The 25639-nt window shown below is 35.4% G+C and overlaps 1 protein-coding gene across 4 annotated transcripts in view; it reads right to left on the bottom strand.

Moving 5' to 3' along the window:
• The window catches only part of LOC110658932 (uncharacterized), a 77606-nt gene extending 66869 nt beyond the window's left edge, over positions 1–10737 (bottom strand). Inside the window, exons 1-4 of one of the 4 annotated variants that reach the window (XM_021816718.2) lie at positions 10499–10725; positions 10021–10122; positions 9759–9940; positions 6817–7180 (exon numbers count right to left, since the gene is read on the bottom strand). In XM_021816718.2, the coding sequence (XP_021672410.2) occupies positions 7073–7180; positions 9759–9940; positions 10021–10122; positions 10499–10601 (495 nt within the window). In that variant the 5' untranslated portion in view covers positions 10602–10725 and the 3' untranslated portion in view covers positions 6817–7072. Of the gene's footprint in view, positions 1–6816; positions 7181–9758; positions 9941–10020; positions 10123–10498 lie in introns of those variants that run through there. The other 3 variants (XM_021816719.2, XM_058148559.1, XM_058148560.1) reach the window with 3 other exon arrangements.
• Between the last annotated feature and the right edge of the window lie 14902 nt (positions 10738–25639).

Below are 25639 nucleotides of genomic sequence, written 5' to 3'. Positions count from 1 at the left end.
GAGGCCATATAATGATGATGAGATATTGGTTGAGTTTAGAAGTGTTATTTGAACCATTTTTGCAGGTTGGATAGGTCCCAGGTATAGGAAAAATTTTGTCGAATTTCCGTTATAAATTAGACTGTCTGTTGTCTCTTTAGAATTTTATTTTGACTTAGTACTAATAAATTTATAATATAATTATCAGGGGATCGAAATCAGCTATTTTCCTCCATCCAGCATCCACAATAGTCCTCGACGTACTGTGAATAAAATATTAATTTTAATTATAATTTTAATATTATTATATGTTCAAGCATACCCATGCATCACTTATAAATATGTATTTATGTAGTTAGACCCTGGCACATTTTATATTGTATTCTTAATTGATGAAGAGCCATGGATGTTGTTTATGGTAATTTGGAGCAGAGTGCGTGCGTTAGCGTGCATGTGGTGTGTAGTATTGGACATCGCAGGTTATCAATAATTACTTAATTTTATTATTATTCTCTAAATTTGTAATTTAGAACTCCGCATGTATTAGCAGTAGTATAGACCCTATTAGGAATTATGTTAATTTAAATTCTTTAGGTTAATAAATAAAAATTTGTATGAAACTTAAACAATTTATAAATGATGTAACCGGGTTGAGCTGGCTCCCCTAATTTGAGTTTCTGATAATTATTGGGTTAAATTGACCTGAAATAAAATTATAATATTTTAATTTAAATTATTTTTATATACATGTTGGGCCTAAATTATGGGGCTGGTCATGGGTTTGGGAATAGTAAGGCTTACTACAGGCTTTTGGGGGCTTTACACTGGCCCAGGTCTTAGTGCCGATCCGGCCTAGAGATTGGGTCGTGACAGAAACCTTCTTTAATGGCCTTGTGAAAGAAAATACTCATGAGCTTGACACCATATCCAACCCAAAACCTTAAAGCAATAAGTCTATGAGTCCTTCCCACTTGTATATCTCTTACTCATTTCATCTTTTTCAGATATGGGAATTCCTCACTTGTATATTCCCAGCATATGCATTCTTGTGTTAATGAACCAGGTTGATGTTTACCTAATATATATATATATATATATATATATATATATATATATATATATATATCATTTAAAGTTATTGTTTGATGTACAAGTTCCTTGATATCATTTATTCTGCCAACTAAGAATGGTGCATATGGAGCTTACTCTAATGGCTCCTTCAGCAGAACGGATGCAATGTCACATAGCATAATAGTGTCATAATTCTCCAAATAATGAAATTAATATTACATATTAAAATAGTACAATTTAAATTAAACTAACAATTGAACACACACAAACAGGAAAGGAATTTACTAGTATTTTTCCCAAGAAAAAAAAAATATGTACTATAAATTCACAGGGCTTAGGAATTGCTTAAAGAAAGGTATAAAAAAAGAATTATTAGGGTTTAAATCATGCTATCTTGCTAACAGACCTTTAGTAAATTATTTAGCTACAAGAACAATGTCATGAAAAGTAAAAAGACAGCTAATTGCACGTCCAACATTTCATTTTCCAGGGAAAAATCCAAGTTTAGCAAATGCTCTCCACTATGGATTAGAGTGGGCAATAAAGCCAATAAGTTATAACCAGGGGTGGTAGTGACTGACTCCAATCTGATTCACTTCAATTAATTTTAGTTTTGATTCGTTTCGATTTTAATTTTGATTAAATTCAACAACTAATTTTCTTTTTAAGAAAAAAAAAAAGATTCAACCCAAAATGATAAATTTTGATTCAGTTCAACATTGATTTTGATCAATTCTACTTTAATTATTGGAAAGGCGACAGTTAGCTGTCGCTTATTTTGCATTTATTAAGGGCATTTGTTTAGAAATTTTTGTGTGCATATCTGTTCTTACCTTTTATTGTATGATTCTGATACAATTTTGGTAGTTTAACTTGATTAGGAACCTATTTGTTAGCTGTAATTTTTTATATATTTTTTTTATTTCTGGGAAAATAAAGATAAGAATTCTCATTCCAAAATTCCTTAGTGTTTTTACATGGTATCAGAGCCATGGCTGATGAAAAGAAAAATGAGAGTTTTGGATCAGGGAAGAAAACTTCTAGTTCTTACACACTGAATTCGAATGACAACCCAGGTAACTTGATTACCCAAGTTCAGTTGAAAGACGAGAATTATGAAGAATGGGCGCGAGCTATGTGGACTGCATTGCAGGCTAAAAAGAAATATGATTTTATTGATGGATCTGTCGAGCAACCAGCAGATGACTCATTGGAACTCGAAAATTGGTGGATGATTAACTCTATGCTGGCTTCTTGGGTGTTTAACACCATTGAACCGACGCTTCGCTCAATCATCTCTCACATAGAGAACGTAAAGGATCTGTGGGAGGATATTAAACAGAGGTTCTCAATTGGGAATGGTCCACGAATGCAGCAACTGAGATCGGATCTGGCGAATTATAAGCAGGAAGGTTAACCGATCGTGTCCTATTTCGGAAGACTCAAAACGTTATGAGATGAAATAAATAACTATGATCAGATACCAGTGCGTGTTTGTGCAGGCTGTAGATGCAATCTTACCATTGAATTGGAAAGAAAGCGTGAAGAAGAGAGAGTTCATCAGTTTTTGATGGGCTTGGATGAAGAAGGATACGAAACAATGCGCTCTAATATTTTGAGCACTGAACCCTTGCCCAATTTGAATCGTGCCTATGCTATGGTTATTCAACAAGAGCGGGTGCGAACTATGACACGAACCAAAGAAGAAAGAGGCAATCCTAAGAGTTTTGCAATTCGGGCAGGTGGTCGAAATTCAGGGGGGGATAAAGACAAATCCTCAATTTTTTCTAATTGCAATCGAAAGGGACATGATGCTGAAAGTTGTTTCCAGCTGATAAGTTATCCAGAATGGTGAGGTAATAGACCACGTGGAACTTCTGCTGGACGAGGAGGTAGTCAAAAGCGTGGCAATGGAGCAGCACGTAGCAAGGGAGGAGTTGCTCGTGCTAACGCCACACAAGCAACTGGAGTTGATGGTGGGCGTGAAATTGTGACAAATTCAGATCGAAAGGGTCTTAGTGAATTAAATAAAGAGCAGTGGGCTGCTTTGCTGAGCATGTTGAATTCTTATCACAATGATGGCAATGAGAGACTGACAGGTACACAAAGGATATTTCCTTGGGTTATTGACACAGGAGCTTCCCATCATATGACAGGAACGTTGGCATTTTTGAGTGAATTGCGTGACATTGTGCCATGCTCAGTCGGGTTACCTAATGGAGAAAAGACCTTGGCGATGAAAGAAGGAACTATGTTGCTTGGAGGAGACTTGAAATTGCAATGAGTCCTTTATGTGCCAAATTTGAATTGCAATCTGATCTCTGTATCATAACTACTTAATGATTCAAATTTGGTTATTCAACTCACTAACAAAATTTATGCTATACAGGACCTAAATTCGAGGAACCTTATTAGAGCGGGTAAGCAATGCGAGGGGCTGTACTTTCTCAAGGGAGTGACATCGGTACATGCTTGCAAGGTAGCTGATGTGGGGTCTTTTGAGTTTTGGCATAAGAGAACGGGTCATCCTTCTTATAAAGTAGTAGAGTTAATTCCAGAAACTGGTAGCATAGTTAGGAAAACTAATAAAACTTGTGAAGTTTGTTTTAGAGCAAAGCAAACAAGAGAGATTTTCTTTTCTAGTGACAATAAAGCTGATGGTTGTTTTGAATTGATACATTGTGATTTGTAAGGACCTTATAGAGTCCCAACTTCTTGTGGAGCAATTTACTTCTTAACAATTGTTGATGATTACTCTCATGCTGTTTGGATATATTTGCTGAACGGAAAACAAGAAATAGCTTGTGTTCTTAAGAAATTTGTTGCGATGGTTAAATGCCAATTTGAAAAAAATGTAATAATTGTCGGAAGTGATAACGAAAGTGAATTTATGTGCTTGAAAGAATATTTTGATGAACAAGGGATGTTGCATCAGACTTCCTGTGTAGGAACATCTCAACAAAATAGCCAAGTGGAAAGAAAACATCGCCATATTCTTAATGTAGCAAGAGCCTTGCGTTTCCAAGTAAATTTACCCATAGAATTTTGGGGAGAATGTGTACTTGCAGCCGGGTATTTGATTAATAGGACTCCATCTATGTTATTAAATGGTAAAACCCCGTACGAGATGCTCTTTGGGAAAGTACCTTCTTACAAACACATTCGGGTTTTCGGTTGTTTGTGCTATGCGCATAATCTGAATCGAGATAAAGATAAATTTGGTAGTAGAAGTCGTAGGTGTGTTTTTGTTGGGTATCCATTTGAAAAGAAGGGATGGAGATTGTATGATTTGGAAACTAAAGAATACTTTGTATCAAGAGACGTAGTATTCGCAGGAACAGAATTTTCATATGCAAATGAGAAAACAATGGGTGATGAACTCATTAAAAATGAAGTTGAGGAGTTGGGTGATGAAGTTGATGGTTTAGAGAACAACTTGGGAAAGGAGCACGATGAAAGTGTGGGCAGAGAAAGTGAGGTGAATCCTGAAACGGAAGAATTAATCCATAAAAACGGTGAGGGAGTGGATAGAGGTGAAGTTGTTGAAGAGCAACTAGGTAGGGGACAAAAGGTCAAGCAGCCTAGTGTTCGTTTGAAGGATTATATGACAAACGCCATCAAAACAAGCCTCTTGGTATGCTCACCTTCCCAATTTGATTCCTCAGGTACGCCTTACTCTATAGCACTGGGTTATGATAAATTCTCTGCACAACACCGATATTTTTTTACAGCCATTACTACAGGACATGAACCAAGCTCTTATGCAGAAGCAGTTAAGGATGAACGGTGGAGAGCAGCTATGAGAAAAAAAATACAGGCTTTGGAGGATAATGATACATGGACAGTTGAAAATCTGCCATTTGGGAAGAAAGCAATAGGAAGCAAATGGGTATACAAAATTAAATACAATTCTGATGGAAGTGTTAAACGATACAAGGCGCGGTTAATGATATTGGAAAATAATCAAGTTGAAGGCATAGATTATCAGGAGACTTTTGCTCCTACAGCAAAAATGGTTACTGCACGCACCTTTCTTGCCGTTGCGGTTGCAAAGAATTGGAAACTCCATCAGATGGATGTCCAAAATGCTTTATTATACGGTGATTTGGAGGAAGAGGTTTACATGAAGATGCCGCCTGGATTTGCTTCTCAATCACCAGGGAAGGTTTGTAAACTCCGAAAATCTTTATACAGTTTGCGACAAGCACCTAGATATTGGTTTGCGAAATTGGCTGCATCTCTAAGAGCTTATGGATTTCAGCAATCATATTCAAATTACTCTTTGTTCACTTTTCGAGCTAGGACTGTTCAATTGAATGTGCTTATTTATGTGGATGACCTTATTGTCTCCAGTAATGATGTTTCCGCTGTACAAAAATTCAAGAACTATTTGAGTCATTGCTTTCATATGAAAGACTTGGGGAAGCTACAATTTTTCTTAGGGATTGAAGTAGCCAGAAACTCGAATGGTATTTTCTTATGTCAACGTGAGTATGCGTTGGATGTGATTTCAGAAGTTGGATTATTGGGTTGCAAGCCGGCTAAAACTCCTCTTGAACAAAATCACAAGCTGGCCCTTACAGAGAGTGATGATGTGGATGACCCTGCTCAGTATAGGCGTCTGGTAAGACGACTCATTTATCTAACAATAACTCGACCCGAGTTGTCTTATTGTATGCATATTCTTGCTCAGTTCATGCAGCAACCGAAGAAAGCTCATTGGGAGGCAGCTTTTAGAATTGTGCATTATTTGAAAGGAAATCCAGGTCAGGGTATACTACTGCGTGCCAATTGTGATATCAAATTGTCTGCTTACTGTGATTCTGATTGGGCTAGCTGTCCTTTGACGAGACGGTCTTTGACTGGTTATTTTGTTCTTTTAAGTGAATCTCCTATCTCATGGAAGACTAAAAAGCAGCAAACAGTGTCTCGCTCATCTGCTAAAGCTGAATATCAGTCTATGAGTACTACAACTTGTGAACTTAAATGGTTAAAAGGATTATTGAATTCTCTTGGTGTAGCGCATACTGAACCTATAAATTTGTATTATGATAATCATGCAGCTCTGCATATAACTGTTAATCCTGTCTATCATGAATGTACCAAGCATATTGAAGTGGACTGTCATTTTATCCGTGATGAGATATTGATGGTAACATTCGAACAGATTATATATGTAATTCAATGCAACCTGCGGATATCTTCATAAAGGCATTGGGAAAGGATCAGTTTGACTTTCTTCTTCGCAAGTTTGGCATTCGAGATCTCCATGCTCCAACTTGAGGGGAGGGGGCATTTGTTTAGGAATTTTTGTGTGCATATCTATTCTTACCTTTTGTTGTATAATTCTTATACAATTTTGATAATTTAGCTTGATTAGAAACCTATTTGTTAGCTGTAATTTTTTATATATATATTTTATTTCTGGGACAATAAAGATAAGAATTCCCATTCCAAAATTCATTAGTTCTTTTACATTAATTGATTTCAGATTTATTTCCATTTTAATTTGAACGACTCTATTTATGATTCACTTATGATTCTGAACCAGAGGCAGCCAAATCTAGTTATAAGCATCAAGATTAGAAATAGGTCAAATAATTAGTAGTAGTCTAAAATGTTAGTAAGAAAAATCCAAAAAAGACCAAACTAGAGGACTCAAAAATAGATATAGAACAATACTTCAGATTTTGTCATTTTGTCACCATATTTGTTAAAATTTTGCTCGCATCATTACCCACTTCACAACCACAAAATAGAGCTATATGCAAACAAGAAAACCTTATGGCATATCGATTAAGCAAAGGAGAACAGGATTTCCCTTCCAGAGTAGGATACAACACATATAACACAGACATAGACATTCACAAAAGAGTTGCACGGTTACACATACATCTGATGAAGAAAAGAAAACGAGGGAAAATCAAGTAAAGAAAGAAAAACACAATAAGCAAGAAACTCGAGATCTGATCGGCATTGGATTGTATGCAACTAGAATAGCATGCACGGCTTGTACTGGCAATCAATTATCGGATACCAAATTTCCCAAATGTATTTTAAAGTTAAAGCTAATGCAACTCAATTGGTCATTGTTTTCATCCTTGATTATGAGCTTAAGCGTGTAAGAGCCCTGTAAAAACAAAACCGATCGCGTGATAAAAATGAATTATAATGAAATAGAGAGAGGTATTGGCTTCAATTGCAATGTTGGATAGCAGTATAGTAGAGAGATTTAAAAAATATTTGGTCTTTCAGATATATTTTATCCATGAAATAAAGATTCAATACTCAAATGCATCATTTTCTTCAGAGCTACTGATATTTAACAAACAAGTAAGCAAGCAAGCAGGGGTTTGGGCTTGGAGGAATAAGAAAAACAATCACAGGGTATAAGCACAGATGAAGACAAAAGCAATAAAATAAAGGAGAGAAGAAAACACTACATGAAGATATTTATGTAGTTCAACAATTTGACTGCATACAGTGGTGCAGCTGCCAATAAATAATACAGTAGTGTTTCTCCAAATACATCAGTACATGAAAAATCCAAACACCCTCCCAAAATCAAAATTATAATCAAAATGACTTCTGGCTATTCATATGAAATCTTTCTTTCCTTTTAGCTTCAACTTTAATACATTCTTTCAATATGAGCCATAATCTTAACAGGAGACACGAAGGAATTAGAACCTAAGAAGGATTTTTATCTTCCCTATTTTTTTCGTAAAATATGATTTTTAGAGCATAGAAGTGAGACTAAACCAATTATTTTTCCAAAGTCGTACATCAAGATAGGTATGTGATGAAGTTTACATTCCTACTCATAGGCATAAAGTTGTCCTAATTGTTGCGCAAGCTTGTTTTGGAGAAAAGTACATCTACACAACTACTATCATTCCTTTTCTTTTAGTCATTCTAGTAATAAGCTTATATTTTTGCAAGGTCATTTAGTAACATTCTATTATACCAATTTTCTATTTAATTACTCTATATGAGGTTATATCCTTTATGGCAGTTTTTTGAAGTAAAGCATTTTGGGTGTGAGATCTTAGCATCAAGCTTGAGGAAGTGTAATTACACGTCTCCTTCTAAATGAAAGGAGGCCAACCCAACCTTTTCCTCATTCAGTGTATGTTGATGGCAATGCTGTTGTATTAAGGAAAGTCCAATTTCAAAATTTTGGGTTTAAAAATTCTACCATCTTGATTTTCGTTTAACCCCCTGCTCTCCTATCTCGATGGCCTAAATTGAACTTGCCTTCTATTTCACGACCCTCTACTCTTGTGGTTACCAATTCTTGCAACAATTCTTCATTTTGGGCCATGAGCTCTTGTTGTTTAGCCTTGTGTGCAATTCTCTCTCTTTCTTCATCAGCTCTGTCCCTAGCTTTTTTATACATGGCCAAGAAGGATTCAAATCCCCCATATCCGCTAGCTCTGATACCAATTTGTTACAAGTCTATTCTATGATCTGGTTATGGGTCTTTGCAAACTTAAATTTGCATGATTTCAGTCTGCAATTTGTGTTTCTGGGAATTCCTACTTTTCTCACCTATTTTGAAAGTAAATGGTTAAGAGCTAGTTAATGAGAGAACACGATGATTTCTAAGTTATAAGGAAACTTAACCTTGTGATAACTCTGATTTTCTTCTTTCCAATCATAATCAAAATTTAATAATACACTCAACACAAAAACTAACTTGATAACTGTCTCCCACTAAGGAAACTACAATACAATCAAAGCAACACAGGAAAAGAAACTACCCCACAATTTAAGCAACATAAAAGAGGAAAACCAAAGAAAATATCACACACCCGCTACTTTTAAAGGAAAGGAAACTAACATACATTCTTAACTCGTAACAACTCCTTTCTGAAATCTAAAATTTAGCATTATGGGAGAAAGGCAAACAACAAAGGTAAACAGCACATGACAGGGGAACTTGGGAAGAACTAAGATTCTTAATCTTATATTTAGTAAAACTAGTGAATGACATAGAAAATTCACTTATTTTTTATTTGAATGTCTTATATTTCCATCTAACATCTAGTAGTAGCGCAACTTTATCAAGAGACACAATGTAAAAAGCTCTTAATGAACTAGGCAAAAAATTCAGGGAATATGATATATCAATGCCACTGATTATGACATGTGAAAAAAAAATGTAAAGTTGATGAAATAAGTAAAAGTATGAATCAGAAGTGATGATAAATAATACACAATTATTTAAAGAATATATCCCACTAAGGTGCGAAATGGTCTTGAAGCCAAGTCACAAGTGAGAGCAATGGCATGCCTTGAAGAGGCACAAGAGAAATAAAATTTCCTAGAACATTCAAGATTAATTAACACCATACATTCATAAGACAACTAAACTGCAGGTACTTTCTTCTTTTGAATTTAACAAGCATGTGTTCCATCTTGGATCTCTATTGAATTATTAATTCTAGAATTGCTAAAATACATGAACGCTTTCCTAATTTTCCTTGAGTTTTCACTTTATAAGAAGTAATTATAGAGTGCAAACAATGACTATTATAATTGTAAGTGCAAGCACAACCACACTCAAATAATTTGGATGTTTAAGCTAGAAATCATTCATGATAGAATTCATCACAAAAAGTATGATAAGCTGGAGTAGAACATTGAGATAGTAAAAAATGAATATTTGAAGGTTATAGCACAGATCCTGTCAGAATGAAACTTACTGGTGGAGTGAATCCAGATAATGTTTGGGTGTGGGATAGCAAAAAATTGCCTACTTTAACTGGGCAGGATATCTCCTCACAAAGATCATGGGTTTCTTTATGGACAAGCACAGAAAAATAAGAAACATAAATATCTACCTTCCCACCACTGATAGATTTAGCTGAACAAGAGACAAGAAAAACTTATACAGGCAACTCTCACACAAGTAAAAAAATAAATAAGTGAAGGGGGAAAAAAGAAAGAAAAGTAAAAGTAAATTACCAGTAGAAGCTGAGATATTGAAGGTAGCTGGGTTGCCTGGCACTACAGGATCAGGTGATATCTCAACTCCATGGATCTTTACATCATAGTTACCTTTATTATCTGCATTTGAATCCAACAATGAATAGCTACTTGATTTATTCAAATCAAAGAAATGGGAAATAGAAAAGACAAATGTCAAGTTATTAACTTCTGATAAATCGATAAACTCAATTCCGTACTTCAGCATGGCAAATATTATTATAAATTTCCCATAAAAATTCTAACTTCTATGCTAATTATCGGTTTAATAATAAGAAAAGGCAGAAAAATTAAGACTTTCAAAGATCGAACTAGATGGAAATCCTGAAGCATATAGTGAATAGCCAAGTCAAGATTTATGAGGCATGACTCAAATTAGAGAAATTGATTTCCTTTATATCATCTAAGCGAAGAAAAGAAAAAGAAGAAAAGGGTAGAGGAATAGATAGAAACTAACCACAGTACTTGACAATAGTGGCTTGAATTGAGGGTAAGAGCAGATGAATAGCAAAGAGAAGCAAAAGGGTTTGCTTCAACTGAGAAGATGATACAGCGTCCATGGATACTTTGCTAAGTTCCTTGCTTCTCAGAGACACAGGATTGATGGAACCCTCGAGAAATCAATAAAACGAAGATTAGTTAATGTCCTTTTTTTATTTTTTTATTTTTTATCAGAATTTAATGTCCTTTTCAATATATAATTATCTTGAGAGGAATATTATGGACAAAAGGACACAACTAACGGTAGATTTCCCTTATTCACTCCAATTTTTTTTTATATAAATTTCTGATACATAAATCTGTTCCTACATCAATTAAAAAAGTTTGAAAAAAAATTAATTGAGAAAAATATATTACCCTTCTTTTTTACTTTAATTTATTTCATTATGATCTTTATTTTTTTGTCTGTTATATTTTTAAATTTTTTAAGTTTTATAATTAATTAAAAATTTTGTTAAATTTATTAACAAACAATTGAATACGTAACAAAATTTTAAATAAAAAAAATATATCAATTAATTTGAATATAATTTTTCAATTTATGTATTTAATTAATTTAAAATTGTAAATTTAGATATAAAGATTTCACTGTTCAATATTTCTAACTATAAAGAAAGATTTGGCTTTCTTTTTATTTTTTAATCACTTAAATATAAAAATATTTAGAAAAATTATATAAATGTTAAAAATTTTAATAAAAATAAAAAATATTGGAATTGTGTTTAGATTCACGAATTTGAATGTGTAAATTTAGATTTGGATGAAATATCTAATTTTTTTTTTTAACTAAGAAATATTTAATATGAGAGGTTTAGAAAATATGGATTTAGATTTTATTCAAATTCAAGATAAATATAGAGACTCAAAAAAGTTAAAATTTGAAATAATAATATTAACCATGTTATTTGAGATTTAAAGGGAAATTTAGTATTTAGTTCCTAAATTTTACCATTATTCGCTATTTAACCCTTATATTTTGGAAATTGAACTCAAAATTAAAGGTCACTTTGTCTAATTTTAAATACTTTGTTGTTAATATTGAGAGGGGTGTTTGATACAAGTAATAAAAGGTAATTATTACTCTTGTAACTTTTAACCCATCATTAATATTGTTTTGATATTTAAAGAAGCTAGATTAATATTTTACCTCATTAATATTCACACCCTCTTTGAGGGTTAATGTCAATATTGGAGGAACTAAGTTAATAATTATCTTCTTTAAAGGTTAAAACTTACAAGGGTAACATTTAACTTTGATTTTTTAACCTTCTAACAAATAAACTCTTATGAAAGGATAAAAATACACCTAACATGTAACACCCCTATGTTCGGTAGTGCGTTCTATTGTTTCGGTGATCAGTGTCAGTCCGGATAGCTAGGATGCCTAGAACTACACTTAAATATTGATGAAGAGACATAAAATAATGAAATACAAGAAAAGAAAATACAAGAAAAACAAAGGAAAAATAATAACAATGAAATGTAACCAAGTTAAAGGAGCCGAAAACCATAGCGATGGGTGACCGCACCGGAAATGTAACACCCTCCCTGTAGCAACTCCGTACATTTTACTGTTCCGGTGACCAGTGTCGGTCCGGACAGCTAGAATGTCCGAAAAAAATATTTAAACTAAAGTGAGGAACCATAATTAACTCAAATATTAAGAAGAAAAATTTAGAAAAAATTTTAGAAATAAAATACAACCAAGTAAAATGAGCCGATGCCCAAGCGATGGGTAACCCAGTGGGAAGTTGCGGTTCTCGCAACTAGGAGCCCTAGACCCGAGAGAAAATTCATAAAATAATTTTTGGGACTCCAGAGAAGGGTCATTGAGGTTCCCATGGCATTAGAATTCCAAGAAAATATTTAGAAAATTTTTTCAATCGTTACAGACAATTTTGGCCCGTTGAGCCAAACGGAGGGCATTTTGGTCATTTCGCCTTCAGAGGTGATTTTTGGCCGACTTGTCCAGTTAATTAAATAATTATTATAATATAAAATGTGAATAAATAATGCTAAAAATTAAATTGAAAATGAGTAGAGAAGAGAAGAAAAAAATGGAAGAAAATACCAATTATGACATCATATGATGTCATTAAACCCTTACCCACCAATCATATTTAATCAATACTTAAATTAACTAATAAAATGTGGATAGAATACAACAAAAAACTCATAAAAATCCAGCAGCCCATCACATTCCCGTATCCCTCAAACTCCATAACCATTCCACCATTGAAAGCTTACCAAAGCTTTATAACCCACCCAAATCTCACTTAAAACCCTAAGTCCACTTCAATAAAATTTGTCTCTACATCTTAAGCAAGTGTTTGGCTGCCAAGAAAGCCAAAGAAAGTGAAGAATTAACAAGAGAAAATTCTGCTCTACTAAGGTTAGTGCCATATACTTTGCTTTTATACCTTTCTAATCATGAATTTGAGCCAAGTTAAGTTGAAAATTTGATGAAAATTGAATTAATGAAGCATGGTTATATTTCATGAAATTTTGGTAGCCTTGACATAAGTAAGAGTTAGGAGAATTCTTTGGTTAAAGTGACATATTAGCTGCCCCTCTTATAAATTATATGATTAGTATAGCAAATTAGGAGTAAGATGCATGAATTGGAGGCTTGGACAATTAGGGTTAGGGTTTTGAAATTTAATTTTGGTGGTGGATGAAAATGGACACAAACTAAAGTTTTAATGGTCAATTAGTGACCATTTGAGGTAATTTGACCATAACTTGGAGTGAATTTTAGCATTAGAAAACTGATTTGGTATGCTGCCTAGTGAGACTTGCAGGGTGGCTGTGAGTCCAGCCTATTTGGACAGCCATAACTTGGGCTGTGTAAGTTCAATTGGTATTTGGCCAATTGGACATGAAACTAGACACATAATAGCACAACTTTGGTGAAGAAACCATGCCCAAAAGACCAAACCAAGTGGACCAAAAACTTGCCTCAATCCGGGTGTCCTGCAACCAGTTTCTGCAGAATGACTAAATGAACAGTGATTGTTCATTTGGCCATAACTCATTGTAGAATGGCCCAATTGACCTGAAATTTTTCCAGCAACAAGCTAAGATATAGACCAACAACTTTTATGAAGAAACCTACCCCAAATTATGACCAGAACCTATCCAATAATTGAGTTGCAGTCACTATTCACTGCACTGTAGATATGGTAAGCCCTGAAAATTTTCAATCCGGCTAGTTGTGGTTTTTGGACCATAACTTGAGCTAAAAAATTCCAAATGGAGTGATTCAAAAAAAGAAATTCAACTAGACAAAATAAGGAACAACTTTCATATTTATCATTTTTCCAAATTCCCACTGCAACAGCAACTAATGGAACAGTAAAAATAGGGTATGAAAACTGAAAATTCTGCTCCATTAATTTTAAGCTTAGAAATGGTATTGTTAACCAATACCAACAAATTTTGAATGTAAAATGTGGTATGTTGGGAGTGTTAAAACCAATGTATCTATTTTCTATGCAAAAGTCAACATTTTTGTTGACTAATGAAGGGAATAGTAACACCAAAACTTGAAATTCAAAAATTGTAAAATTCAAAAGTATCAAATGCCCTAGTATACCTAACAAGATTGGTTTGGATAGTTTGGCATGCCAATAGGGTTCAGTTAGCAGTACTGCACATGGCATTATGCCATTTTGTGATTTCATGGCTTTTAGCCATTCTGACATTGTGTTGATATTTGGCCTTGTGCCTATTGTTATTACAGCTTATTAGTTGTTTTGTTGCACACCGGGAGATGCATATGTGACCGATGGTGTGACGGCCTGAGGTACTAGATACCCAAAGGCGGTTACCCGCTTATCCATCCGATGCCCAAAGATAGGTTACTTGGGCAACCAAAAATGAAAGTGGATAAATTTAATGAAATAATGAATATAACAAGTACAAAATAAGTAAGATTACAAATACTCATCGAAAATTTATTTGCAATAAGACACCGATACATTCACTGCATATTTACTTCCTGTTATTTCTTTTTATTTTATTATTGGCACCACTAAGCATTATTGCTTAGCGCGTTGCTTTTGCCAAGCGTAGGTTCTGGAGATACTGACGAAGAGCCCAGTAGACCACAGGCTGGGTGAGACCTCCTGTAGTTCTGCATAGTGTCCGTGTCACCTCACCATATTCAGTGCATTGGTAGGACACTAGGTTTCATTTTGGTATTTTGTAACTAACTTTTATTTTCTTTTGTGTAATTGAAACTTATGTAATGTATTTTGATGTTCATGTAAATAATAGAAATTGTGTTTGTGAATGGAAAAGTGAATATTCATTTATGACTTTTACATGATTATCATATGAGATGAATGATTGAGAAATGGAAATGTTGTTGAAAAACATATTGAGATTTTGTTGATGAAATGAAGTTGGGATTATTGGAAATGATTATTGGAAGTGTTTTTAAGAGGTTCCGAAGAACTGTTTTCTCCATTTTTAGCCGGTACTCTGCCGAATTTTCTATAAAATTTTTGGAACCTCAAATAAATTATAATTTCAATAAATGGCTTAAATGAATTATATTTCACAAGTTATATTCAAAACTATGATAAAAATTAATTAAGGAAGAATAAAAATGATTAAGATAAAATAGAGTGTTCCGGTACACCGTGTGACATATCTTACTTGGATATACTGTAGACGGGTAAGGAGTGTCACATTTAGTGGTATCAGAGCACGGTTTAGGCGTTTCTGGGCCTAGATTGAGTTCATACCATGCATTGCATTTGTAAGAGTTGAGGTGACACTAATGCAGATCTGTTTGTCTTTGTTATTTTGGATAGGATATGGACCCTACATCTCAGAGGGCAGTTGAGGAGGAAGTGGAGAGTCATGCTCCACCTGCAGCAGCTGAGACCTGGGGTAGGGGAGAACCTGCTCCGCCAGCTCAAGCAGAGCCTGCTCAGCCTCCACAGGCCATGTTCCAGCAAATGGCTGAATTCTTCAGATAAATGTCTGGGGTAATGCCACCACCACCACCACCACCACCACCACCTCCACAGTAGAAATCACACCTGGAAAGACTAAGAAAATTTGGAGCAGTGGACTTCTTTGGCAAGAGAGAAGATGATTCTGTTGCAGCCGAAAATTGGTTGAACAGAACAGGCAGAGTTTTAAAACAACTCCACTGCACTCCAGAGCAAAATCTAGAAGCTCATGTATCTCTGTTGCAAGATGATACATATGAATGGTGGGATATGGTGTCCAGTGAAGTACAGCCAGAAGTAATAACTTGGGACTTCTTCCTCTCCGAATTCAAGAAGAAATATGTGGGTAGTGTATACCTGGAAGAGAGAAGAAGAGAGTTCATTAACCTGAGGCAGAGACAGCTAACAGTGGCCGAGTATGAAAAGGAATTCGTCAGATTGAGTTGCTATGGAAGGGAGATAGTCCCTAATGAGGCCGAAAGGTGTAAAAGATTTGAAGAGGGATTAAATGACAACATAAAGATCATGATCACTGCCTTGGGAATCACCGACTTCACCAAGTTAGTGGAAGCTGCAATAAAAGTTGAAAAAGTAAGAATAAGTGAGCAGACTAGAAGAGAGAGACAGCAGAAGAGGGGCCCCGGTCAGTCTAGTTCATCTCCTGCATCTGGGAAGAAGTTCAAGGGTCCACCTGCACAGAGTTCAGGTCAATCACAAGGTCAAAGTCAGTTTCAGGGCCTGTGCCACGCTTACCCCTAGGAGAGGTCACCCATACCATCAGTGGGTAGCTCTCCAAGGATGGGGTTCAGGGGACCAGCCCTAGCAACTTCTGCATGCCCACATTGCCTGAAGTGGCATAAGGGGGAGTGTTGAAGAGTGACTGGTGCCTGCTTAAGGTGTGGGTCAACAGAGCATCAGTTGAGAAACTGTCCACGCAGAACTACTACAGCTGCTCCAACACAAGCAGACAGACCTGCTCCAGCACCACAAAGGGGTAGGAAATCTGGAAAATCTGAGGCAGTGAGACCATCACAGAGGCTTGCATCTGAGCCAGCAGAGAGGCCTGAGAGCAGATCACCTGCCAGAGCCTATGCCATGAGAGCCCAGGAAGAGCAAGATGCCCTGGACGCCATCAGGGGTACGTTCTCCCTCTACAATACATCTGTGCATGCATTGGTGGATCCAGGATCCACTCATTCATACATCTGCATCAACCTACCCGTAGAAAGGGGGATATTAGTAGGGGAGAGTGACCAAGACATTCTGGTCACTAATCCATTGGGCCACAGTGTAGTGGTGAACAAAGTATACAAGGGTTGCCCATTAAGGATTCAGGGGTATGAATTCTTGGCAGACTTGATTGAGTTGCCTTTCCATGAGTTTGACGTGATTTTGGGAATGGACTGGTTATCACGTCATCAGGCAATGGTTGATTGTAAATTGAAGAGAATTTCTTTGAAGACTTCTGAGGGTAATGAAATCACTGTTGTGGGTGAAAGAACAGATTTTCTGTCCAATGTTATCTCAGCCACAGCTGCAAGAAAACTGATGAGAAAAGGCTATGAAGCCTACCTAGCACATGTGGTGGATACTAGGCAGGCTAAGCCAAACCTGAGTGATATACCCACAGTAAGATACTTCCCAGAGGTATTTCCTGAAGAGTTGTCTGGTTTGCTACCAGAAAGGGAAGTTGAGTTTGCTATTGAGATACTGCCGGGTACAGCACCCATTTCCATTGCTCCTTATAGGATGGCACCCACTGAATTGAGGGAGTTGAAAACTCAGTTGCAAGAGTTGCTTGATAAGGGGTTCATACGCCCCAGTGTGTCACCATGGAGAGCTCCAGTGCTGTTTGTGAAAAAGAAGGATGGGACTTTGAGGTTATGCATCGATTACCGGCAGTTGAATAAAGTGACTGTGAAGAACAAATATCCGTTGCCTAGAATTGATGATTTGTTTGATCAATTGAAGGAAGCGAGTATTTTCTAAGATTGATCTCGATCGAGGTATCATCGATTGAGGGTGAAGGATGCAGATGTGCCAAAGACTGCATTCAGGACCCGATATGGGCATTATGAGTTCCTAGTGATGCCCTTTGGCCTAACAAATGCACCAGCTGCATTCATGGACCTTATGAACCGTATCTTCCATCCACACTTAGATCGGTTCGTAGTGGTCTTTATTGATGATATTTTGGTGTATTCCAAGACCAGTGAAGAACATGATGAGCATTTGAGGATTGTTCTGCAAACCCTGAGAGAAAAGAAGCTGTATGCTAAGTTGTCCAAGTGTGACTTCTGGTTAAATGAAATTGCATTCCTTGGACATATAGTGTCAGCTGATGGGATCAGAGTGGATCCCAAGAAAATAGAAGCAGTGATGGAATGGAAGCCTCCCAGGAATACAACTGAGGTCAGAAGTTTCTTGGGGCTAGCTGGGTATTACAGGAGATTTGTGAAGGGATTTTCCTTAATAGCTGCTCCAATGACCAAGTTGTTACACAAGAATGTCGATTTGGACCGGAATGACAAGTGTCGCACCGGTTTGAGAAGTTGAAGGCTATGTTGATAGAGGCACCAGTGTTAACACAGCCAGTGTCAGGAAAGGACTTTGTGGTCTACAGTGATGCCTCTCATAATGGGTTAGGGTGTGTATTGATGCAAGAGGGAAAGGTGGTCGCTGAAGGAACGGAAGCGTGAAAAACACAAGATTATACCATTGAATTCAAAATTTTTCACCTAGGGTCACAAGCACCATGCAAGATTTATTTTTATCTATTTGATTTCAATGATAAACAACATATTAAAACTCTTTTAATATGTTTTTTTGGATCTGTATTTGCCATTTAAGATTTTAAAATTAATCAGATTAATTTTAGAACCCTAGATTAAATCAAGAACGATTACACTAACCTCTTGATGTCTTTGCGTGTCTGCGCCTTTGAGATTCATCTTGAGGACACGGATGTTGTCCCTCTAGCTTGTCCACACCAAGAACACCTATGGCAGCCCTTGAACAGCTTCTAAAGCCTTTTCTATTAATTAGAAATTCAAGTTCTGCCTTTTAAGAGATTAGAGATGCAAACAGGACACTAGAAACAATTTCTAGTGTTCTTAATTCAAGAGATTGATGGCTAATCTCTTTGAATTGATGAGAGATGAAGAGAAATAGCTGGAGAGGCTCAAAGTGGCGTGACATATGAGAGGAGAGGCTGCTGGTTATGTTTTCCATTCATAACCACACTTAAATAGCTAGGTTAACACATTAAACCCTAGCCACATGTCACCTTTTGATTAGCTCTAGGTTTAAGTGACCCAATCACATTGTACCAAGTGTCAAACCTATATTTAATCTTGATTTTAATCATCTTACATGATTAAAAAATATTTGGCAAGCTTATGTGTTAAGCCATGTGTCACCATCTCATGGTGCCACGTGTCACACTGTGAAATGACCAAAATGCCCCTGTGTCTTAATTTTGAGTTCTTAATCCAAAATAATTATTTTCTTCTTCTAATTAATTATATCAAATATAAATTAATTAATTAATCTCTATTAATTAATTTCTCATCAATTAAATTCATATTTAAACACTTTAAATATAAATTTAATTTATACTACACATCCAATAATCTAGATTTGGTTTCAAGTCATGCTAGGGACTTTGCAATTTTATTGCAAACCAAATCTATTTAATTAATCAATTAAACTCTTTAATTAATTAATTAAATCATATTTAAATAGGAGATAACTTGTGTATGTGTGTGACTTACTAGGCTCATCACTAATTGGCAATGAGACATGATATCAACTCTTAATATCATCATAACTCTTTCTTACCATAAATGATTTCTCTAAATCATTTTATGAACCTCATAGACCATGGTTAACACCTAGCATAGCATGCCATGGCCACCCAATTAGTAATAAGATTTACCTTAAATGAACCTTTAATCATATGTTACCATGCACTAGAATCTCTCTGCTACAAAATCCCAACTCAAGCCGAGTCATGGTTTATGTCAAACTCCATTTGCTATGAATATTATGTTCTCTTTTAATTCCAGCTTGATTAAAAGATTTTTTCATCGTAAACTCTTTCGAATAAATCTATCTGTCTGCCAGAACTTGAAACATCAAGAACAATTAAATGAACATAGGATTTTATCTCTATTTACTTAGAGGAACAGATTCCTTCTTGATCAACACCTACCTCCATATATAACTAGTGAGCCAACACATGCCCATATACCCATACATAGTACAAGTATGAAAGCAGATCAAACTCAAACTACCTATATACAAGATAACTGTGCTATCTCAGTCTAAAGATTATATGCATCGATATGATTTATGACAAAACATTGACAAGAGTAAACTCCATGTGCTTGTCATAAGCGCCACCGTTCGCCTACTTATCATTTATAAGTGCCTATCATGTTTGTTATATGGCATGAGACTCACCATTCCATCTTATTTATATCTCATATAAATAACTTGGGAACAAACATGAATACAATCTTCCTGGATAAGTCATGTCCTTATTATGAAGTATCCTCGATTGTGAACCTATTTATGATACTTCGTGCTAGAAATATTGTCACTCATATTCTTAACAACTTAAGAATAATATTTCTAACAAAATATCAATGGACCTTTACTATTACACATAAATATATTATGTAAACTAAAAGTGGAAATGCCTTTATTAATAAAAATATGTACAAGATATATACTAAATGATATGCTCTAGGCATATTACTAACAATCTCCCACTAGCACTAGAGCCATTCATTACAATATCTTAGACCCATCTTCTCAAGATGTCACTAATCGAGATTATGACAAAGGCTTTGTGAATGGATCTGGTGGTTTTTTAGCTTATGTTATATTTTCTGCATTGCTATATCGCCTGGCCCAACTCTTTCCCTGATTATATGGTAGTTCGTTTATATGTGTTTGGTTTTTGGGTGAGACCTTAGTTCCTTAGCTCGCATGATCGCTCCATTGTTGTCACAGCAGTAGTGGAACCGCTGACTTAATGGAAGGAACTACTATAAGTTCTCATTTAACTTCTTTATCCAAACAGCCTTTTCAAAGATCTCGATGCAACAATATACTCAAATTTCGTGAGTGGAATCGCAATCGTGCTCGCTTGGAACTCTTCCAACCGATCGCACCTCCATTACAAATGAACACATATCCAGAGGTAGACTTTCTATCATCGATATCCGATTGGAAATCGTAATCGTGATAACCATCCAATTGCAAGTCTCCACTCCATAAATCAAGAATAAATCCTTAATTCTTCTCAAGTACTTAAGGATATTCTTGATACTATCCAGATGTTCCAAACTGGATTGGATTGATACCGCTAGTCAAACTAACAAAGATATGCGATATCCGCCTAGTACACAACATTGCATACATTAAACTTCCAATAGCCAAGCATATGAATCCCGCCATCTTATCTCTTTCTTCGTGTGTCTTTGGAGACATCTCTTTAAAAAGATGAATACCATGTCTCACTGGTAACAATCCTCTCTTGGAATCAAGCATGTTAAACCTCTTTAACACCTTTTCCAAGTATAGACTTTGGGATAAACCAATTATTCTTTTCGCTCTATCTCTATAGATGCGAATCCCAAGAATATAGGTTGCCTCCCCTAAGTCTTTTATGGAGAATGTATTTGACAACCATACCTTTATAGTCGTCAACATACCGTATCATTACCCATCAACAAGATGTCATCCACATATAAGACAAGGAAAGTGATAGCACTGTCACTAACCTTCTTATATACACATGGCTCATCCTCATTTTTTATAAAACCAAAAGATTTAATGGCTTCATCAAAATGGATGTTCCAACTCCTCGAAGCTTGTTTCAACCCATAAATGGATCGCTTTAGCTTGCATACCTTGGAACCATCTTGGGATTCAAATCCCTTAGGTTGTTCCATGAAAATGTTTTCTTCAATGTATCCATTGAGAAAAGTCGCTTTGACATCCATCCGCCAAATCTCATAATCATAGTATGCAATATTGCTAATAAAATCCTAATTGATTTAAGCATGGCAACAAAGTAGAAAGTCTCCTCATAGTCTATTCCTTGCCTTTGGCGAAACCCTTCGCTACTAGCCTTGCCTTATAGGTCTCTACCTTTCCATCGTAACCAATTTTCTTCTTGAAAACCCATTTGTTCCCTATAGGTACAATACCTTCTGTGGGTCAACAAGATCCCAAACTTGATTCTTATACATGGAATCAATCTTGATTTCATAGCATCAATCCATTTTGAAGAGTCTATATCCGATATAGCTTCTTCATAGGTAAGTGGATCATCTCCATGATCTACTTCTTCATGAGTAGACAACTCTTGTTCTTCTTCATGAAGAAAACCATATCTCACTGTGGGTGAGATACCGGTTGTTCTACGAGGAACAAATTGTAGATGTTTCATCAATGGGTATAGGTTGACTAGATGGATCTATATCCATCCGATCTGCTGGTTGGTCGAATTCTCCAATTCTAACTCTATTTGCCTTCCTTTGCCTCCTTCTTGAACAAACCGTTGTTCAAGAAATGTGGCATCTCTACTTATCACAACCTTTGTGAAGTAGGCAAATAAAAATAATATCCAAAACTATCTTTTGGATATCCAACAAATCGACCTTTTCTCGATCCGGTCTCCAATTTATCGTTGTTCAAACTTCTTGATATAGGTGGACAACCCCAAATCTTAACATGCTTAAGACTTGGTTTTCTTCCATGCCATATCTCATAAGGTGTGGAAGAAACTGATTTTGATGGAATCCTATTCGTAATATATAAAGTCGATTCTAATGCAAATCCCCAAAAGGAGATTGGCATATCAAGATAGCTCATCATACTACGTACCATATCCAATAGGGTACGATTTCTCCTTCGGATACACCATTCGGTTGTATGCGTTCTGGAGGAGTCACCGAGAAACAATGCCATGCTCTCTCAATTATTCATCAAATTCAGTAATCAAATATTCACCTACACGATCTTTTAGAAGAGCTTTAATATTTTTTACTTTTTGATTTTCTACTTCAGATTTAAATACTTTGAACTATTCAATGGATTAAAGTTTGAATTTCATCAAATACAAATACCCAAACCTTGATTTATCATCAAAGGTAATAAAATAATGAAAGCCCTTCTAGCCATTTCTTTAAACGGATCACATACATCACTATGTATTAGTTCCAAAATATTTTCAGATCTTATCCCTTGTCCAACAAAGGGAGATCTAGTCATTTTGCCTTGAAGGCAAGATTCACAAGTTGGAGTAGGCTCAGAGCCCAATGAGGATAAAATCCCCATTTTCTCCAATTTTGTAATCCTATCTTCTGCAACATGACATAACCTTAAGTGCCAAATATATTTTGAACTTGAGTTGGTTTTCACCATGGCATTGAATTCATTTAGATTGCTTTACTATGGCCAGTGGAAACACTTACTTACTGACAATGAAAACACTGTCCTGTTGGCAGAGGAAACTCTTTGCTGTTGGCAGTGGAAACACTTTCCTTTGCCTTCATCAGCTTTAGTATTCCTTTTCTGTTTAGCTATTTTCTTGGAAGGACCAAGAATCTGAGGTTTCTTTTTCTTATTGCCCTTCTTCTTGTTGGACTTTCCAGCAGAAGAAGATGCAACCAAAGCTACCTCTTTTCCTTTATTGCACGGCATATTCTTTTGGGCAATAACCAAAGATGTTGAGTAATTCACTAAGGTGCATTCCTGTTTAGTCATATGGAAATTTGTCACAAAATTCCCAAAAGACTCGTGAAGGATCAAGGATCAAATCCGTCTGTAGTTGGAAATCCATGTTGAAGTCAAGATGTTCCAAGCTCTCAATCACCAATCATCTTGTGGACATGATCCCCAACATTCTCGTCCCTCGGACATCCTCATACTGAATAGCTGCCTAGATATCTCATACCTAGCATTCTCGCCGTGCTCACCATACAACTCTTGTAGGTGAAGGAGGATCTCACTGCACTGCATGTTCTCATGTTGCTTCAGAACTCATTACTCATAGAAGCAAGCATGTAACACTTAGCTCTCATATCATGCTCCTTCCACTTGTCCAAAGTATCATGTTCCTCTTGTGTGGCCTCCGGAGGTAAGGGACCAGAACATTTGAATCTAGAACATATCCTATATGTTCAAGGTTCAAGACAAGTTTCAAATTTCTTAGCCAATCGCATGATTAGGTCCTGTCAACCTATTGCGATCAAGTATGCTTGCAAGGATATTGGATGGTGGTGGTTGTTTTGTGCTCATTTTTATTAGAAAATTAACTGCAGAAAATAACCAGATTAATTAGTAAATGTATCATGTAATTAACCAAAATGATTATGGTCTTTTAATCAAATTGGTCCTCCCACTAACTTAGCGAATCCTACACTTCCAAAGTAGAAAACTGAAATCCTAGTTGGATGGATTTCTAGTGGGTGATTGAATTCTTATAATTCTATTGATCATCCTCGTACATCCATTATTGGAATTACAATAAACTATAAGTGAGCAACTCCTTGCCCATCACATCTCATGTGAGGTTCAATCCTTTTGCTAGCCCCTAATGCTCAAAATCTCAGGTACATCCAATATTGACTTATCTTGCATTAGTTAAGTTGATCCCATTGAGCCAGTAATTATGCAAATAATTTTAATGTCCTCAGGTACATCCAATATTGGCCACCAAACCATTTACATATTTACAACATCTCATGCTTAACAATTATTCTTAAGAAAATCTCTTAAATTAATTGCATCTCATGCAACTATTTAAAATTTCTTAAAATAATTGCCCCAATGGAGGGCTTATGTTATAATTACTTTAATTATAGCATTTCCAACTTAATCATTTGTTTGGAAGATTTTATAGCCATCCTAATTACTATTAAGGTCTCACTTTGCACATTATCCATTTAGCATGCATATATCATATAATTGCATACATTCCCATACATCTCATGCATTCATGGATAAGCAGTAAATATGGTATGATCATGGACTTTCTAAGGGATTCAAATTCTGAGCCACCAAGAATTGAATCGTGGCATTCCTAGGTGTATTTCATTCATTCATTTTACAAGAGTTGCTGAAGGAGTACATAATCAACACTTGATATTGAATTCCTCCCACTGGTCCCACCAATGCTCTTGACCTCCTTGAACTTCTTGCAATCCAATATTACATAGTAATCCTTGGCATACCAAGGCGAATTTACAAGAACTTAAATAAATGAAATTACAACCCAAAAATTATTACAAACTTAATAATACATGCCCAAAATAAATTAAAATAAATTAATTAATTTACAATCCCAAAGAAACATAAAAGAAATAAATCCAATCACATTGGTCTTTTATAGTCCATGATCATCCATCATGCATATCATTATTTAACAATTAAATAAAACATACATTCTTATATTAAATTGAATATCTCATATTCAACTTAAAAATCCAGATTTGAATATGATTCAAATAAATTTAAAAATTCAGATTTGAATCTCATTCAAACAAATTTAAAAATTCAGATTTGAATCACATTCAAACAACTTCAAAAATTCAGATTTGAATCACATTCAAACATTTTTTAAAAAATCAGATTTGAATCACATTCAAATATTTTTTAAAAAATCAGATCTGAATTTTATTGAATCAATTTTAAAAAATCAGATTTAAATATGATTCAAACAACTTTAAAAATTCAGATTTGAATCTCATTCAAACAACTTTTAAAATTCAGATTTGAATCACATTCAAACATTTTTTAAAATTCTGATTTGAATCATAATTTAATTGTGTGATTAAAACAACTAATTAAACACTTTAATTAGTCAAAGAATAGGCCTTAGATCATACAACAATTGCAGAATTAAAAGCCAAACCTTGAATCACCCATGGAACCATTGTTGCCGCCACCAATGGTGGCTTCTCCATGTGTGACGCCACATCTCATGATCCAACCAGCAATGAATCTCTTGATCTCATGATCAAACACACAATTAAATTATATAATCAACAATCTAAATGGCAAATATAGTGGCTCTGATACCAATTGAAGGAACGGAAGCGTGAAAAACACAAGAT

The sequence above is a fragment of the Hevea brasiliensis genome, chromosome 6, assembly GCF_030052815.1.
Source record: "Hevea brasiliensis isolate MT/VB/25A 57/8 chromosome 6, ASM3005281v1, whole genome shotgun sequence".
Lineage (NCBI taxonomy): Eukaryota > Viridiplantae > Streptophyta > Magnoliopsida > Malpighiales > Euphorbiaceae > Hevea > Hevea brasiliensis.
Note: the sequence above shows the minus strand (reverse complement) of the source record. Positions and strands in the feature narration are given on the sequence as shown.